Source organism: Leucoraja erinacea, chromosome 38 (assembly GCF_028641065.1).
Source record: "Leucoraja erinacea ecotype New England chromosome 38, Leri_hhj_1, whole genome shotgun sequence".
Classification (NCBI taxonomy): Eukaryota; Metazoa; Chordata; class Chondrichthyes; order Rajiformes; family Rajidae; genus Leucoraja; species Leucoraja erinaceus.
The window spans coordinates 8,406,000-8,422,895 of NC_073414.1; the positions used below are offsets into that span (position 1 = coordinate 8,406,000).

The 16,896-nt window shown below is 50.7% G+C and overlaps 1 protein-coding gene and 1 long non-coding RNA gene across 2 annotated transcripts in view; one reads left to right on the forward strand and one right to left on the reverse strand.

The window, feature by feature from the left end:
• LOC129714252 (mitogen-activated protein kinase kinase kinase kinase 5-like) overlaps positions 1 to 16,896 on the forward strand; it is an 86,118-nt gene that overhangs the window by 17,156 nt on the left and 52,066 nt on the right. The window contains exons 3-8 of the mRNA XM_055663799.1: positions 3,446 to 3,536; positions 5,833 to 5,897; positions 11,501 to 11,556; positions 14,727 to 14,774; positions 15,415 to 15,457; positions 16,704 to 16,776. Coding sequence (XP_055519774.1) covers positions 3,446 to 3,536; positions 5,833 to 5,897; positions 11,501 to 11,556; positions 14,727 to 14,774; positions 15,415 to 15,457; positions 16,704 to 16,776 — 376 coding nt within the window. The remainder of the gene's footprint in view (positions 1 to 3,445; positions 3,537 to 5,832; positions 5,898 to 11,500; positions 11,557 to 14,726; positions 14,775 to 15,414; positions 15,458 to 16,703; positions 16,777 to 16,896) is intronic.
• Positions 1 to 16,896, reverse strand: part of LOC129714259 (uncharacterized) — a 110,859-nt gene that overhangs the window by 6,902 nt on the left and 87,061 nt on the right. The window lies entirely within an intron of this gene.

Genomic DNA, 16,896 nt, shown 5'->3' on the forward strand with positions numbered 1-16,896 from the left:
CTACTCAACAACGTACCTTGGTGACTGACAATCACCAACCCCCCGCCTGACACTTATTATTTTTTTATTCAAATCGTTTGCTATGTCGCTCTTCAAGGGAGATGCTAAATGCATTTCGTTGTCTCTGTACTGTACACTGACAATGACAATTAAAAATTGAATCTGAATCTGGAGCGACACGGTTGGGGCTCAGCGGGTAGGGCACAACGCCAGAGTCGAGGGTTCGATCCTGACTTCTGCTGCTGTCTGTGTGGAATTTGTAACCACGTGGGTTTTCTCCGGGTGCTCCGGTTTCCTCCCACACTCCAAAGACGTGCAGGTTTGTAGGTTGATTGAGCTCCATACAAAGACAACGACCTCTGGTGTGTAGGGAGTGGATGAGAAAGTGGGGTATCATAACACTAGTGCAATGGTCGGTATGGACTCGGTGGGCCGAAGGGCCTGTTTCCATGCTGTTTCTCCAACTAACTAACTCAGGTAGAGAACTGAACTTGAAGCTTGTTCCGCATACTGTGTTCCTCATTCAGTCTGATCTGTTAGTCACGATGAATATTCCTTAATCAATGTAACCCAAACGTAGGAAAGAGCATTCTCATGGGGGCACAGCGGTAGAGTTGCTGCCTCACAGCGCCAGAGACCCGGGTTCAATCCCGACTACTGGTGCTGTCTGTACGGAGTTTGCACGTTCTCCCCGTGACCTGTGTGGGTTTTCTCCGGGATCTTCGGTTTCCTCCCACACTCCAAAGACGTGCAGGTTTGTAGGTTAATTGCCTTGGTATAAAATTGTAAATTGGCCCGAGTGTGTGAGGGATAGTGTTAGTGTGCGGGGATCGCTGGTCGGCATGGACAGGGTGGGCCGAAGGGCCTGTTTCCGTGCTGTATCTCTAAACTAAAGGAATGATTTCTGCCTCAAGCATTGCCTTAGGGAAAAAAATCCTTTCTCCTAGACTCTGAGTAAAGAAATATCTCCTAAATTTTTAGTATTATTAGATTCTGACCACAATAAAACTAAACTAAACAGGCTCTGTCTCAACGCAAGCTATCTACACTATTCTCTGCCCTGTTATGCACTTCTGCATTGCTGGTTCTGTTTGAGGCCTAACCTTCTTTGATGGTTTAGGATTATTATTGGTATGTGTATTGAGATACAGTGAGAAGCCTTGCTTTGCTGGCTGTACAGTCTGTTCAAACAATACTATGCATCACACAATCAAATCAAACTTAAATCATGAGAGGAATAGATCGGGTAGATGCTCAGAGTCTCTTGCCCAGAGTAGGGGAATCGAGGACCAGAGGACATAGGTTCAAGGTGAAGGGGAAAAGATTTCATAGTTAATAACTGCTGCATCGAGGCCATTGAGGCTCCCGACGTTGAAGCTCCCGCTGGCCGATGAAAGACCCCGCGATCGGGGCGATTCAACCCTCACAGATTCAGATTCAGATTCAATTTTAATTGTCATTGTCAGTGTACAGTACAGAGACAACGAAATGCATTTAGCATCTCCCTTGAAGAGCGACATAGCAAACGATTTGAATAAAAAGTCCGGGTGGGGGGGGGGGGGGGGGGGTGATTGGCAGTCACCGAGGTACGTTGTTGAGTAGAGTGACAGCCGCCGGAAGGAAGCTGTTCCTCGACCTGCTGGTTCGGCAACGGAGAGACCTGTAGCGCCTCCCGGATGGTAGGAGGGTAAACAGTCCATGGTTGGGGTGAGATCAGTCCTTGGCGATGCTGAGCGCCCTCCGCAGACAACGTTTGCTTTGGACAGACTCAATGGAGGGGAGCGTGGGACCGGTGATGCGTTGGGCAATTTTCACCACCCTCTGCAATGCCTTCCGGTCGGAGACAGAGCAGTTGCCATACCATACTGTGATGCAGTTGGTAAGGATGCTCTCGATGGTTCAGCGGTAGAAGTTCACCAGGATCTGAGAAGACAGATGGACCTTCTTCAGTCTCCTCAGGAAGAAATCCTCACGATGATGCTGCTGTTGCTGGAGTTCGGAGTTGGGCACCAACCAGGTCAGCTCCTGATGTTACCGTCCACAGGGCCCACGGCCGAAACCTCGTGTGTGTGTGCGCATGCGTGCAAGTGGCCACCAAGAAATTGTGTGTGTCCCCCCCCCCATGTTTTGATAGCGATTTCCATGCCTGGTTCCAGAGACAATGTCCAATGTCCGCAATGAGGTAGAGGTGAATCGGACAGTACCCTACTTATGGAAGGCCCGTTCACAAGCCTGATAATGGCGTGGCCCACTCCCTCTATAGGCACTATATCAATGTACGTGATGGTTGCCTTGGTGATCAGAGGTGGGTGAGTCTGGTTCTGACTATGTCGGGCCTCCAAGCAGTTTCTATGAAGGGTGACAGTTTCAGCTGCAGCGCTCTTGACTGCAGCACTGACGTCAGACACACTCTCCTTTCAGTTTGTTTGTTCCAGTCTTGTTTACTGTTGGTTAACAACACCACAAGCCCAGAGGTTCGGCGGGCGGAATGTTCCGGGCCAGTGTTTCCTGGTCTGTGTTAGTGCCGTAATTCCGTCGGTTTGTTCTTTGTTTTTGTTTTGCTGCTGTCGCCTACACCGTTCAAGGTGTAAATTGTGAATTTTTCAGGCTTGGTTCCAGTCTGAAGATCGGTCTCAACCTGAAATGTCACCCATTCAATAGACAATAGACAATAGGTGCAGGAGTAGGCTATTCGACACTTTGAGCCAGCACCGACATTCAATGTGATCATGGCTGATCATCCCCAATCAGTACCCCGTTCCTGCCTTCTCCCCATATCCCCTGACTCCACGATCTTTAAGTTGTACAGGGCCCTAGTGAGACCACACCTGGTGTATCGTGTGCAGTTTTGGTCCCCTAATTTGAGGAAGGACATTCTTGCTATTGAGGGAGTGCAGCGTAGGTTTACAAGGTTAATTCCCGGGATGGCGGGACTGTCATATGCTGAGAGAATGGAGCGGCTGGGCTTGTACACTCTGGAGTTTAGAAGGATGAGAGGGTATCTTATCTTATTGAAACATATAAGATTGATAAGGGTTTGAACACGCTAGAGGCAGGAAACATGTTCCCGATGTTGGGGGAGTCCAGAACTAGGGGCCACACAGTTTAAGAATAAGGGGTAAGCCATTTAGAACGGAGACGAGGAAACACTTTTTCTCACAGAGAGTTGTGAGTCTGTGGAATTCTCTGCCTCAGAGGGCAGTGGAGGCAGGTTCTCTGGATGCTTTCAAGAGAGAGCTAGATAGGGCTCTTAAATGTGGCGGAGTCAGGGGATATGGGGAGAAGGCAGGAATGGGGTACTGATTGGGGATGATCAGCCATGATCACATTGAATGGCGGTGCTGGCTCGAAGGGCCGAATGGCCTACTCCTGCACCTATTGTCTATTGTCTACTGTCTACTGTCTTCCTCACTGCCTGATGATCTTATTTTACTCCTCCTCACAGATGACGACTTTTCCGTTATTCAGCAAGAGATATCCATCGTGAAATCCTGCATGCACCAGAACATTGTGGCATATCATGGAAGCTACATCAGGTATGAGGGTGGTGTGTATCTGGAACGATCTGCCAGAGGATTTTATTGCCAGCAGCACAGGAGGCTGAAGGGTGACCTTATAGAGATGGATAGGACCATGAGGTGAATAGGGAGCGTGAATACACAGAGTCTTCGATCAAGAACTAGAGGATATACTGTAGATTTACTGAGATGGGAAAGATTTAATAGAAACCTGAAGGTATTGCAAGACACATGTTGTGAAACAACGTAGAATAGAATAGAATAACGTTTATTGTCATTTGAACCCAAGTTCAAACGAGATTACGTTTCTGCAGTCATACAAACAAGGAAAAAAATGCCAAGACACACAATTAACACAATTTACGCAAACATCCATCACAGTGAATCTCCAAACACCTCCTCACTGTGATGGAAGGCAAAGTCTCGTCTCCCCCCTGTTCTTTATTCTTCTCCCGATGTTAAAGCCCCCGGCGGGCGATGGTAAGTCTCGCAGCCGTGCACGCCGCATCGGGCGATGTAAGGCCCTGCTTCGGGTCTTGATGTTGGAGTCCCCAGCGGGCGATGGTAAGTCCCCGTGGCCGTTAAAGCCGCGCCGGGCGATGTAAGGCCCCGCTCGGGGTCGTTTCTAACCTGGCGGGAGAAGTTACCGTTGCGGGAGCTCCGAAAAGCGGTCTCCCACCAGGGACCCGCGACCCGCAATAAAGTGATCTTTATCGTTCGTTCGCTCGTGTGTCAGATGACTCGTAGCTTGCTGTTGGCTTCTGTCGTCGACAGAATTGTTGCCCGACGCGTCACGAAGAGCATCGCACTGTCGCTTCCAGGGAGCGCCACGGGGAGGATTCTGTCACGATCCCCATCTTTATTGTGATATGCAGAGAACAGCTCACGCGAGGGTTCTCCCAGAGTTATATACATATATACCAGGGCACACTCACACACCCTAAGCCACGTGACGACTCCTTCCCGCCAAACCTGCCACGTGACCATGCCAGACCTAGCGCTGAGGGTTAGCTCAGTAAGTGGCCTAACCACCAGGTGGCGCCACAAGGGGCATCTTAGATGGGTGTATGGAACAAGGGGCCAAAGGAGGTAGTTGAGGCTGGGTCTATTAGAGTCAGGTACATGGATATGAAAATATACCTGTGTGCGTGGGACTAATAAACCAAACTCAATTTATAAAAGAGTCAATATGTTGCTGGCAGGGAAGGGGAAGGATTTAGTGATGGGAACACTATTTATATTTTTTAGATTAGTTTAGTTTAGAGATACATCGCAGAAACAGTCCCTTCGGCCCATCGAGTCCGCACCGACCAGCGATCCCCACACATTCACACCATCCTACATACACCGGGGACAATCTTTTACGTTTAAGCCCCTATCCCACTGTACGAGGTAATTCAAGAGTTCTCCCAAGGTAAAGCCAGCAAAGTCCGATCAAAGATAGTCCGATGGCCATTGAGGTCGATAATAGCTCAGGACTGCTCTCTGGTTGTTTTAAGATGATTCAGTTTAGTTTAGTTTAGAGATACAGCATGGAAACAGACCCTTCGGCCCATCAGGTCCGTGCCAACCAGCGATCCCCGCACACTAACACTATCCTACACACACTCAGGACAATTGATATTGTCATGCAAGCCAAATAACCTACAAACCTGCAGGGTGCCTGATAACAGCTGGGAAGAAACTGATTACCCCTGGGTGAGTCTACATCAGTCTGAAGAAGGGTCTCGACCTGAAACGTCACCCATTATTCCTTCTCTCCAGAGATGCCTGAGTTACTCCAGCATTTAGTGTCTTATCTCCGGTTTAAACCAGCATCTGCAGTTCCTTCCTACCCATATTTGGGATGTGGGTAAAGACCAAAACATCCCCTGGATGTTTTGGTCTTTACCCACATCCCAAATATGTGTCGGTCGGAAGTTTAATTGGTGTAGGTGAGGGATGTAATGTAGGGAATGTGGGGGATGAGTTGATGGGATATCGGGAGAATAAAATGGGATTCATGCAAATGGCTGTTTGATGGTCAACATGGTCTTGATGGGCCGAAGGGCCTGTTTCCATGCTGTGTGACTCTGATTCTGCTGCGGAGATGAGCGTATGAGGATGTAAGGTTAAATGAGAGTGAGTTACTGTGAAAGTTCAATTTAAATAGATTATTTTATTTTGGAGACACAGCATGGAAATAGGCCCTTCGGCCCATCGAGTCCACACCAACCATTGGTCACTTAATCACTGGTTCCGTGTTATGCCACTTTTATTGTATGTTGAGACCAACTTTCCCTGATGGGTGCCCTGTTTTATAATCTTCCACCAGGTCCAACAAGTTGTGGATTTGTATGGAGTTCTGTGGAGGTGGCTCACTACAGGATATTTACCACGGTACGTCTCGCTTTCTTCAAACTTTAAGCCAATTGTCCCCTTTCCAGGAAAATCACACCGCTGTAATGTGCCACGGTGCACGGTGGCGCGGCAGTCCAGTTGCTGCCTAACCCTAACCCTAACCCCAGCCCTAATCCTAACCCTAGTCCTAACCCTAACCCTAACCCGAATGCTGCCTTACCCTAACCCTAACCCTATCCCTATCCCTATCCCTATCCCTATCCCTATCCCTATCCCTATCCCTATCCCTATCCCTATCCCTATCCCTATCCCTATCCCTATCCCTGTCCCTATCCCTATCCCTATCCCTTTCCCCGTCCCAAGCCCTAGCCCGATCCCTATTCCTAACACTAAACCTGTCCCTGTCCCTGTCCCTGTCCCTGTCCCTGTCCCTGTCCCTGTCCCTGTCCCTGTCCCTGTCCCTATTCCTAACACTAAACCTAGCCCTAACCCTAGCCCTATCCCTAGCCCTAGCCCTAGCCCTAACCATAGCCCTAGCCCTAACCCAAACCCCAACCCCAACCCCAACCCCAACCCCAACCCCACCCCCCCCCCAACCCCAACCCCACGCCCAACCCCCAGCCCCAACCCCAGCCCCAACCCCAACCCCAAAACCCCAACCCCAGCCCCAACCCCAAGCCCAACCCCAACCCCAGCCCCAACCCCAACCCCAACCCCAACCCCAACCCCAACCCCAGCCCCAACCCCAGCCCCAACCCCAACCCCAGCCCCAACCCCAACCCCACCCCAAACCCCAACCCCGACCCCAGGCCCAACACCAGCCCCAGGCCCAACCCCAGCCCCCACCCCAACCCCAGCCCCCACCCCCACCCCAGCCCCAACCCCAGCCCCAACCCCAACCCCAGCCCCAACCCCCACCCCAGCTCCCACCCCCAACCCCCGCCCCAACCCCAACCCCAGCCCCAACCCCAGCCCCCCCCCCCACCCCAACCCCAGCCCCAGCCCCAACCCCAACCCCAACCCCAACCCCAGCCCCAACCCCAGCCCCAACCCCAACCCCAAAGCCCCAACCCCAACCCCAACCCCAACCCCAACCCCAACCCCAACCCCAACCCCAACCCCAACCCCAACCCCAACCCCAGCCCCAACCCCAACCCCAACAGCCCCAACCCCAGCCCCAACCCCAACCCCAACCCCAACCCCAACCCCAACCCCACCCCCACCCCAACCCCAACCCCAACCCCAACCCCAGCCCCAACCCCAGCCCCAACCCCAGCCCCAACCCCAACCCCAACCCCAACCCCAGCCCCAACCCCAACCCCAACCCCAGCCCCAACCCCAACCCCAGCCCCAACCCCAGCCCCAACCCCAACCCCAACCCCAACCCCAGCCCCAGGCCCAACCAGCCCCAGGCCCAACCCCCAACCCCAACCCCAGCCCCAACCCCAACCCCAACTCTAACTCTAACTCTAACTCTAACTCTAACTCTAACTCTAACTCTAACTCTAACTCTAACTCTAACTCTAACTCTAACTCTAACTCTAACTCTAACTCTAACCCTAACCCTTAGTGTTCTGACTGGCCTTTCGCATTCCACAGTGAGTCGCTGTGTCGGCTTTCCAGCCCGTGTTTAATAAAGATCTCTTCCGCCTGGTCCTCCAAAGCAGACTGCCCATGAAGGATGAGCATGTCCCCCAGGTTGAACTGGACTACATGGACTACATGATACCAGTTGCAAGGCTATGCCTTGACCTGACAGTAACACAGTACAGTGTGATCTGGAGTGATAGAGCATGGATATCCCCATGGGGACACAGTTTCACATCAGTGCCCACGCATCCACTTTCGTTTCATTTTGCATGCTATCTAGATTCTGCACGCTATCCTTCATCAGTCTGAAGAAGGGTCTCGACCCGAAACATCCCCTATTCCTTCGCTCCACAGATGCTGCCTCACCCACTGAGTTTCTCCAGCATTTTTGTCTACCTTCGATTTTTCCAGCATCTGCAGTTCTTTCTTAAACATCCCAACAGATCAGGTCATACAAAGGTAGACACGATAAGCTGGAGTAACTCAGCGTGACAGGCAGCGTCTCTGGAGAGAAGGAATGGGTGACGTTTTGGGTCGAGACCCTTCTTCAGACTGGTCAGGTTGTACTATGTATAAGATGGCGCCCTAGCCAGGCATCTCTGCGACGCAGGTTAATAGCCCTGTCCCACGGTACGAGTTCATTCCAAGAACTCTCCCGAGTTTAAAAAAAATCAAACTCGTGGTAAGCACGGAGAATGTACGTAGCGGGTACGTCGGAGCTCGGGGACGAGCAGCTCGTAACGCTAACGTCAGGTACTCGGGAAGACTCGCTAACGGCAGGTAAGCACGGGAAGACTCGTGAAGATTTTTCAACATGTTGAAAAATGTCCACGAGAGCCCCGAGTACCGACGAGTGGCCATTACCGTAAATCTCCGAGTTTGAATAAGGGCAAACTCGGGAGAGCTCTTGGAATGAACTCGTACAGTGGGACAGGGCTATAACTGTCTCAGTTCCTCCTGATCTGCTCTGACGAATTCAAGATATTTAATTTAGAGATACATTGTAGAAACAGGCCCTTCGGCCCACCGAGTCCGTGCCGACCAGCGATCCCCGCACACTAGCACTATCCTACACACACACACACGCACACTTGGGACAATTTACAATTTATACCAAAGCCAATTAACCTACTAACCTGCACGTCTGCGGAGTGTGGGAGGAAACCGGAGCACCCGGAGAAAGCCCACACAGGTCAGGGGGGGAACGTGCAAACTCCGTACAGACAGCACCCGTAGTCAGGATGGAACCCGGGTCTGTGAGGCACCAACTCTACCGCTGTGCCACCATGCCGCACATGTGACCGCAGAGACTGCACTGACCCGCAGGCACTGAGTCAGGTTGTATGTGTGGTGGTCAGTCTCCACATCCACTGTCTCTGTGGTTTCACAACTGTCACCTCTCTTCCTCTAGTTAGCTGGGACAAAGTTCACACTTCTAAAATTAACAAACATGAACTGAACTGAGGGGGCTGCCGGCTTTAACACAAAAACAAAAAAAGAGGTTTCAAAAGAATCAAATGTCTGTCAAAGGTGACACGCTCCATGCAGGCAACATGGATCTGGGGGTCCTTGTTCATCAGTCTATGAAAGTAAGCATGCAGGTACAGCAGGCAGTGATGAAAGTGAATGGCATGTTGGCCTTTATAATGAGATAAAATATGAATATCTATCTATTAATATATAAAACTCAAATCCATCCGCCGTCCGCCTGCAGTACGGATCCCTTCCTGCCTTTTGATTCGTTGACGGCTGCTCCTTCCTATCAGCTTCCAACACACTTCGAAACAAAGTTGCAAGACAGGAACACTGAACTTTTCACTGCTGCAGCAGGCAGGGGAGGTGCAATTGAGGGAGTCAGGGAAGTGCTGGAAACTTACATTTGGCAACGGCTTCAGTTCCATTGGAGGAGACGGGTGCATGGTGGAATATTGGGTTGGGGGAATCACACCATTGGGGGAGCAGACCCAACGGGTCTGCACTTGGTCTAGTAAAAATATAAAATTATAAAAGGACTGGACAAGCTAGATGCAGGAAAAATGTTCCCAATGTTGGGCGAGTCCAGAACCAGGGGCCACAGTTTTAGAATAAAGGGGAGGACATTTAAGACTGAGGTGAGAAAAAACTTTTTCACCCAGAGAGTTGTGAACTTATAGAATTCCCTGCCACAGAGGGCAGTGGAGGCCAAGTCACTGGATGGATTTAACAGAGAGTTAGATCGAGCTCTAGGGGCTAGTGGAGTCAAGGGATATGGGGAGAAGGCAGGCACGGGTTATTGATAGGGGACGATCAGCCATGATCACAATGAATGGCGGTGCTGGCTCGAAGGGCCGAATGGCCACCTCCTGCACCTATTTTCTCTGTTTCTATGTTTCTTAGAGGAGTTGAGTATAGGAGCAAAAAGGTCCTTCTGCAGTTGTACAGAGACCTAGTGAGACCACACCTGGAGTATTGTGTACAGTTTTGGTCCCCTAATTTGAGGAAGGACATTCTTGCTATTGAGGGAGTGCAACGTAGGTTTACAAGGTTAATTCCCGGGATGGCGGGACTGTCATGGTGAGAGAATGGAGCAGCTGGGCTTGTACACTCTGGAGTTTAGAAGGATGAGAGGGTATCTCATTGAAACATATAAGATTGTTAAGGATTTGGACACACTAGAGGCAGGAAACATGTTCCCGATGTTGGGGGAGTCCAGAACAAGGGGCCACAGTTTAAGAATAAGGAGCAAGCCATTTAGAACAGAGACGAGGAAACACTTTTACTCATAGAGAGTGGTGAGTCTGTGGAATTCTCTGGATGCTTTCAAGAGAGAGCTAGATACTCCCCTTAAAGATAGCGGAGTCAGGGGATATGTGGAGAAGACAGGAACGGGGTACTGATTGGGGAAAACAAGAAACAGAAAAACAAAACAGAAGGGAGATGGGGGGGGGGGGAATAGGTGCACAAATTCTACGGCGCTACATACATATATACATATATACAGATGGAAGTCCGGGTTGGGCGGTGTAGTCAGTGCATGTGTGGATTTGAATTTATGGTAGATATAATTCTCGGGAAGCAACTATTCCTGAGTCTGTTTGTCCTGGATTTGATGCACCTATAGCGCCTTCCAGAGGGCAGCAGGTCGAACAGTCCAAACGCAGGATGGGAGCTGTCTTTGGTGATCTTCTTTGCCCTGCTAAGGCAGCGGGAGGTGTAGATGTCCATCAGGGAGGGGAGAGGGCAACCAATGATCCTCTGCGCTGTCCTGGTTACCCTCTGAAGCCTCTCCCTGTCTGCCATGGTGCAGCTGCCATACCATGCTGTAATGCAGTATGTCAGCAGGCTACCGCTCGTCCATCGAGAGCCTGCTGACATACTGCATTACAGCATGGTATGGCAGCTGCACCATGGCAGACAGGGAGAGGCTTCAGAGGGTAACCAGGACAGCGCAGAGGATCATTGGTTGCCCTCTCCCCTCCCTGATGGACATCTACACCTCCCGCTGCCTTAGCAGGGCAAAGAAGATCACCAAAGACAGCTCCCATCCTGCGTTTGGACTGTTCGACCTGCTGCCCTCTGGAAGGCGCTATAGGTGCATCAAATCCAGGACAAACAGACTCAGGAATAGTTGCTTTCCGAGAATTATATCTACCATAAATTCAAATCCACACATGCACTGACTACACCGCCCAACCCGGACTTCCATCTGTATATATGTATATATGTATGTAGCGCCGTAGAATTTGTGCACCTATTCCCCCCCCCCCATCTCCCTTCTGTTTTGTTTTTCTGTTTCTTGTTTTTTGTGTAAAATTGTATGTATGCACTGAGTACGAGCAGCTTTCAGTTTCACTGTACATGTATAGTGACAATAAATGGCATATCTATCTATATCTATGATCAGCCATGATCACATTGAATGGCGGTGCTGGCTCGAAGGGCCGAATGGCCTACTCCTGCACCTGTTGTCTATTGACACTACAATAGATGTGTTCAAGTAGCCCTTGCTTTCCCAGGGCCTGTTCCCAGCGGGCAGGTAACCAGGTTAACCTTCTCCATTCTCTCTTCCACAGTCACTGGCCCGCTGTCCGAGCTCCAGATCGCCTACATCAGCAGGGAAACGCTACAGGTGAGGGGGGTTGGGGGGGGGGGGGGGAATGGACGGCTTTAACATTTCAAGACATTGTTCTATCTGAAGAAGGGTCCCGACCCAGAACATCACGCATTCCTCCTCTCCAGAGATGCTGCCTGTCCCGCTGAGTTACTCCAGCGTTTTGTGTCTATCTTTGGTTTAAACCAGCATCTGCAAGATTCAAGATTCAAGAGAGTTTATTGTCATGTGTCCCTGATAGCACAATTGAAATTCTTGCTTTGCTTCAGCACAACAGAACATAGTAGGCACAGTACACAAAATTGCTGGAGAAACTCAGCGGGTGCAGCAGCATCTATGGAGCGGAGGAAATAGGCAACGTTTTGGGACGAAACCCTTCTTCAGACGTTGGCATAGTGGGCAGTTGCTCCCTACTCAAGACATTGTTCTATCTGGGATATATGACAATAAAACACTCTTGACATCTTGAGCTTTGTCTTGACCCTTGACCCTTGTATCTTGACTTGACCCTTGACTCTTGACTCCCTTGACCCTTGACACGACAGCTGCCTACAACAGACACCTCCTTTGGTCTAATCTCAGCTCCTGGTTTCCCCCGCCTGTGCCTGCCTCCCACACAGAAATGTGACAATGACCAGCAACAGCGTGTATTTTAATCACGTTTATTAATAGGCACATAACGGGCTGGACTTTGGTGAACTTCCTTATTCCCTTCTCCCCGTGACCTGCGTGGGTTTCCTCCGAGACCTTTGGTTTCCTCCCACACTCCAAAGACGTACAGGTTTGTAAGTAGATTAGCTCAGTGTGTGTAGGATAGTGTTTATAGAAACATAGAAATTAGGTGCAGGAGTAGGCCATTCGGCCCTTCGAGCCTGCACCGCCATTCAATATGATCATGGCTGATCATCCAACTCAGTATCCCGTACCTGCCTTCTCTCCATACCCTCTGATCCCCTTAGCCACAAGGGCCCACATCTAACTCCCTCTTAAATATAGCCAATGAACTGGCCTCGACTACCCTCTGCGGCAGAGAGTTCCAGAGATTCACCACTCTCTGTGTGAAAAAAGTTCTTCTCATCTCGGTTTTAAAGGATTTCCCTCTTAGCCTTAAGCTGTGACCCCTTGTCCTGGACTTCCCCAACATCGGGAGCAATCTTCCTGCATCTAGCCTGTCCAACCCCTTAAGAATTTTGTAAGTTTCTATAAGATCCCCTCTCAATCTCCTAAATTCTAGAGAGTATAAACCAAGTCTATCCAGTCTTTCTTCATAAGACAGTCCTGACATCCCAGGAATCAGTCTGGTGAACCTTCTCTGCACTCCCTCTATGGCAATAATGTCCTTCCTCAGATTTGGAGACCAAAACTGTACGCAATACTCCAGGTGTGGTCTCACCAAGACCCTGTACAACTGCAGTAGAACCTCCCTGCTCCTATACTCAAATCCTTTTGCTATGAAAGCTAACATACCATTCGCTTTCTTCACTGCCTGCTGCACCTGCATGCCTACTTTCAATGACTGGTGTACCATGACACCCAGGTCTCGCTGCATCTCCCCTTTTCCTAGTCGACCACCATTTAGATAATAGTCTGCTTTCCCGTTTTTGCCACCAAAATGGATAACCTCACATTTATCCACATGTGCTGGGATCGCAGGTCGGCATGGACTCAGTGGGCCGAAGGGCCTGTTTCCGCGCTGAATCTCTAAACAATCAATAAACTAAACTGATGGGAGGACAAGGGGATGGGGACTGGACTTTGTGCCTTCCCTCACAGGGGGAACCATTGTGGGGGGATGTGTTTATGTTTGATGTTAAATTCATTTATAATGTTATGTTGTATTCTTATTAATGTGCTGCCATGGCAACTCGAATTTCACTACACCAATTGGTGTATCTGACAATAAATGAACCTTTGAACCTTTGAGGATTAAGGAACATCCATCTCAGTGGAGCTGCTGCCTCAGAGTGTCGGAGTCCCCGGTACGATCCTGACTTCGGGTGCTGTCTGTGTGGAGTTTGCATGATTTACCAGTGACTGCTAGGATTTCCTCCGGGTGCTGCGGCTTCCTCCGACACTCCAAAGTCGCGCGGGTTTGTAGGTCTATTGGCCCTCTGTAACATTGCCCCTAGTGTGTAGGGAGCGGATGGGAAAGTGGGATAGGAACATAGAAACATAGAAAATAGGTGCAGGGGGAGGCCATTCGGCCCTTCGCAGCCAGCACCGCCATTAATTGTGATCATGGCTGATTGTTCCCAATCAATAACCGGTGCCTGCCATAGTGTGAATGGGTGATCGCTAGTCGGCGTGGATTAGCGGATTATTTTTTAGCTGTCTATATGTGGGGGGGGGGGGGGGGGGGGGGGGGGGGTGATGGGGGAAACCATTTAATCTCTTCCCTGTACGAGGACACGACTTTTTCCGGTGTAGTTGGGCCTAACATCGTGGAGCCGGCCAACTTCGGTACAGGATACTGAGTTGGATGATCAGCCATGATCATATTGAATGGCGGTGCAGGCTCCAACCTGAGGGCTCCAGTCGCGGAGTTGGCCAACTTCGGAGCGGGGAGGAGCTGTGGTGGCGCGCGGCTGCGACCCAACTTCGGAGCTTCGGAGACTCCACCCGCAGGCCCGGTGAACATCGGGAGCTCGCGGGTCCCTGGTGGGAGACCGCTTTTCGGAGCTCCTGCAACGGCAACTTCTCCGGCCAGAATCGTGGGTTAAATTACTCGGAGCGGGGCCTAACATCGCCCGGCGCGGCTTAGACGGCCGCGGGATTTACCATCGCCCGCCGGGGGCTTTAACATCGGGAGCCCCAGTCGCCTCGACGCTGCAGTTGGACTGCTGGGACCACGGGAGAAAAACAAAGGGAAGAGATAAGAGTTTGCCTTCCATCACAGTGAGGAGATGTTGGAGACTCACTGTGATGGATGTTTGTGTAAATTGTGTTAAGTGTGTGTCTTGTTTATTTTTGTAATGTCATGACTGTAGGAATGAAATTTCGTTCAAACCTTGTCTGTTTGAATGACAATGAAAGGCATTCTATTCTATTCTATTCTATTCTATTCTATTCTATTCTATTCTATTCAGAGGGCTGAAGGGCCTGTTTCCATGCTTTATCTCTATATGAAAACGAAACTAGACCAAACTAAACCCTTGGTTCAAATCTTTCCTTACTTTGTTTACTTTTAGGGTTTGGAATATTTACACAATCAGGGGAAGATACACCGAGATATTAAGGTAAGATATATCAGCACCATCTTTTATACATTGATATCAAACTGCCCATTCCTGGCCAAGCTAAGAGTTAATATATGATTTCAAAACATACTTCTGCTGTACCAGCCGGCAATCAGAATGTGTAATGCCCCTGTCCCACTTAGGAAACCTGAACGGAAACCTCTGGAGACTTTGCGCCCCACCCAAGGTTTCCGTGCGGTTCCCGGAGGTTTTTGTCAGTCTCCCTACCTGCTTCCACTACCTGCAACCTGTGGCAACCTCCGGGAACTGCACGGAAACCTTGGGTGGGGCGCAAAGTCTCCAGAGGTTTCCGTTCAGGTTTCCTAAGTGGGACAGTGGCGTAACTACTGTGATAGTTGACGGAACAAAATTGAGTGGGGTGCGTCAGGGTCTATGTCAGTGGTTCTTAACCTGGGGGTCGTGACCCCCTATGGGGGGTGGTTTGGGGCTTTGCTGGGGGTCATGAAGCAGACACAATTTGTTGAGCTCGTGATTAGGAACCTAACAAAGGTACATACCACATACAGTATTTTGTTCACCTATACACGCACTGGTGTCTAAATGGTTAAGAATGTGATTGTGACACGGGGGAGATCAGTCCTTGTTTGTTTAAAGTTATCGTGTTATCTTTCCACCGCAGGGCGCAAACATTCTCATCAATGACAACGGCGATGTGAAACTAGGTGAGTCCAGGGCCTGTCCCACTTGGGCCTGATTTGCAGATAGTGCGCGGAGAATTTGAACATCACAAAATCCTGGGATGCTGCACGTGACCGCCTATATCCGGACCACACGTGATGCGTGCACATGATGCGCACATACGTGACCGCACGTAATGCGCGCGTCACGTGCGCGTCTGGACACACGTGTCGTGACGAGTAAATGATGTCACGCAAATTACACGCAAATGACACCCAAGTGGGACAGGCCCTTCACTAGACTCTCAGTGCTGGCTACTCGCTCTCTGCATCTTCCCAAATGGCTTTTTTATCCTTCGTTTAGCTTGGCTCAGTTTGGTTTAGTTTAGAGATACAGCCCCTTCGGCCCACCTAGTCCGCACCGACCAGCGATCCCCGCACACTAACACTATCCTACAGACAATTAACATTCACACCAAGCCAATTAACCTACAAACCTGCACGTCTTTGGAGTGTGAGGGGAAACCGAAGAACTCGGAGAAAACCCACGCGGGTCACGGGGAGAACGTGCAAACTCCGTACAGACAGCACCCGTAGTCAGGATCAAACTCGAGTCTCTGGTGCTGTGAGTGCTATAATTTTGTATAACAGGAGGCTGCTTCGGAAAGTGCCATGGTGCAGTGGTAGAGTTGCTGCCTCAGTGAGACCGATCCGAAACGTCACCCATTCCTTCTCTCCAGAGATGCAGCCTGCCTGAGCCGCTGAGTTAAGGCCCTGTCCCACGAGCATGTGACTCCATGCGGCAAGCGCAACCTAACGTGGTCGCTTGAGCCGTACGGCCTCGCGGGGCCGGTCCCACTTCGATCGCCGGAGCCGTATGGAGTTGTGCAGAGCTGGTCCCGAAATCGCCGGGCTCCGAAAAACTGACCGTGTTCAAACATTCCACGTGGCAACGGCTTGCCAGCCCGCAGCCGCCTCGATGCCATACGCAGCGTCTTGACGGGCGTGCGCAGTGTCTCGATGCCGTACGTCACGTGCGAACTTCCCGCGGACTTCGCTCGAACTTCACGTCACTCACTCCACCTCCACGCGGCCCCCGCTTCCGGTTTGGTCGCGCTCGCCGCATGCAGGTCGCATGCTCATGGGACAGGCCCTTTACTCCAGTGTTTTGTGTCTATCTTCAGTGTAAACCAGCATCTGCAGTTCCTTCCTACACAACGTGATGCCTCCTGTTCCCAATGTGTGTTCTTCTCTCTCTCACTCTCCCTCACTCTCTCTCTCTGCTTTCCAGCTGATTTTGGGATTTCAGCACAAATTACGGCCACGTTTGCCCGGAGAATGTCCTTCATCGGAACGCCGTATTGGTATGTGGTGGGACTGGGACTGGTCTAGGCTTGGGAAGTGTGGGAGACTTGGATAGGCCGGGGGGGGGGGGGGACGTTTCTACTGGTTCATGGACCCGTGGGGGCCACGGAGAAGATAGG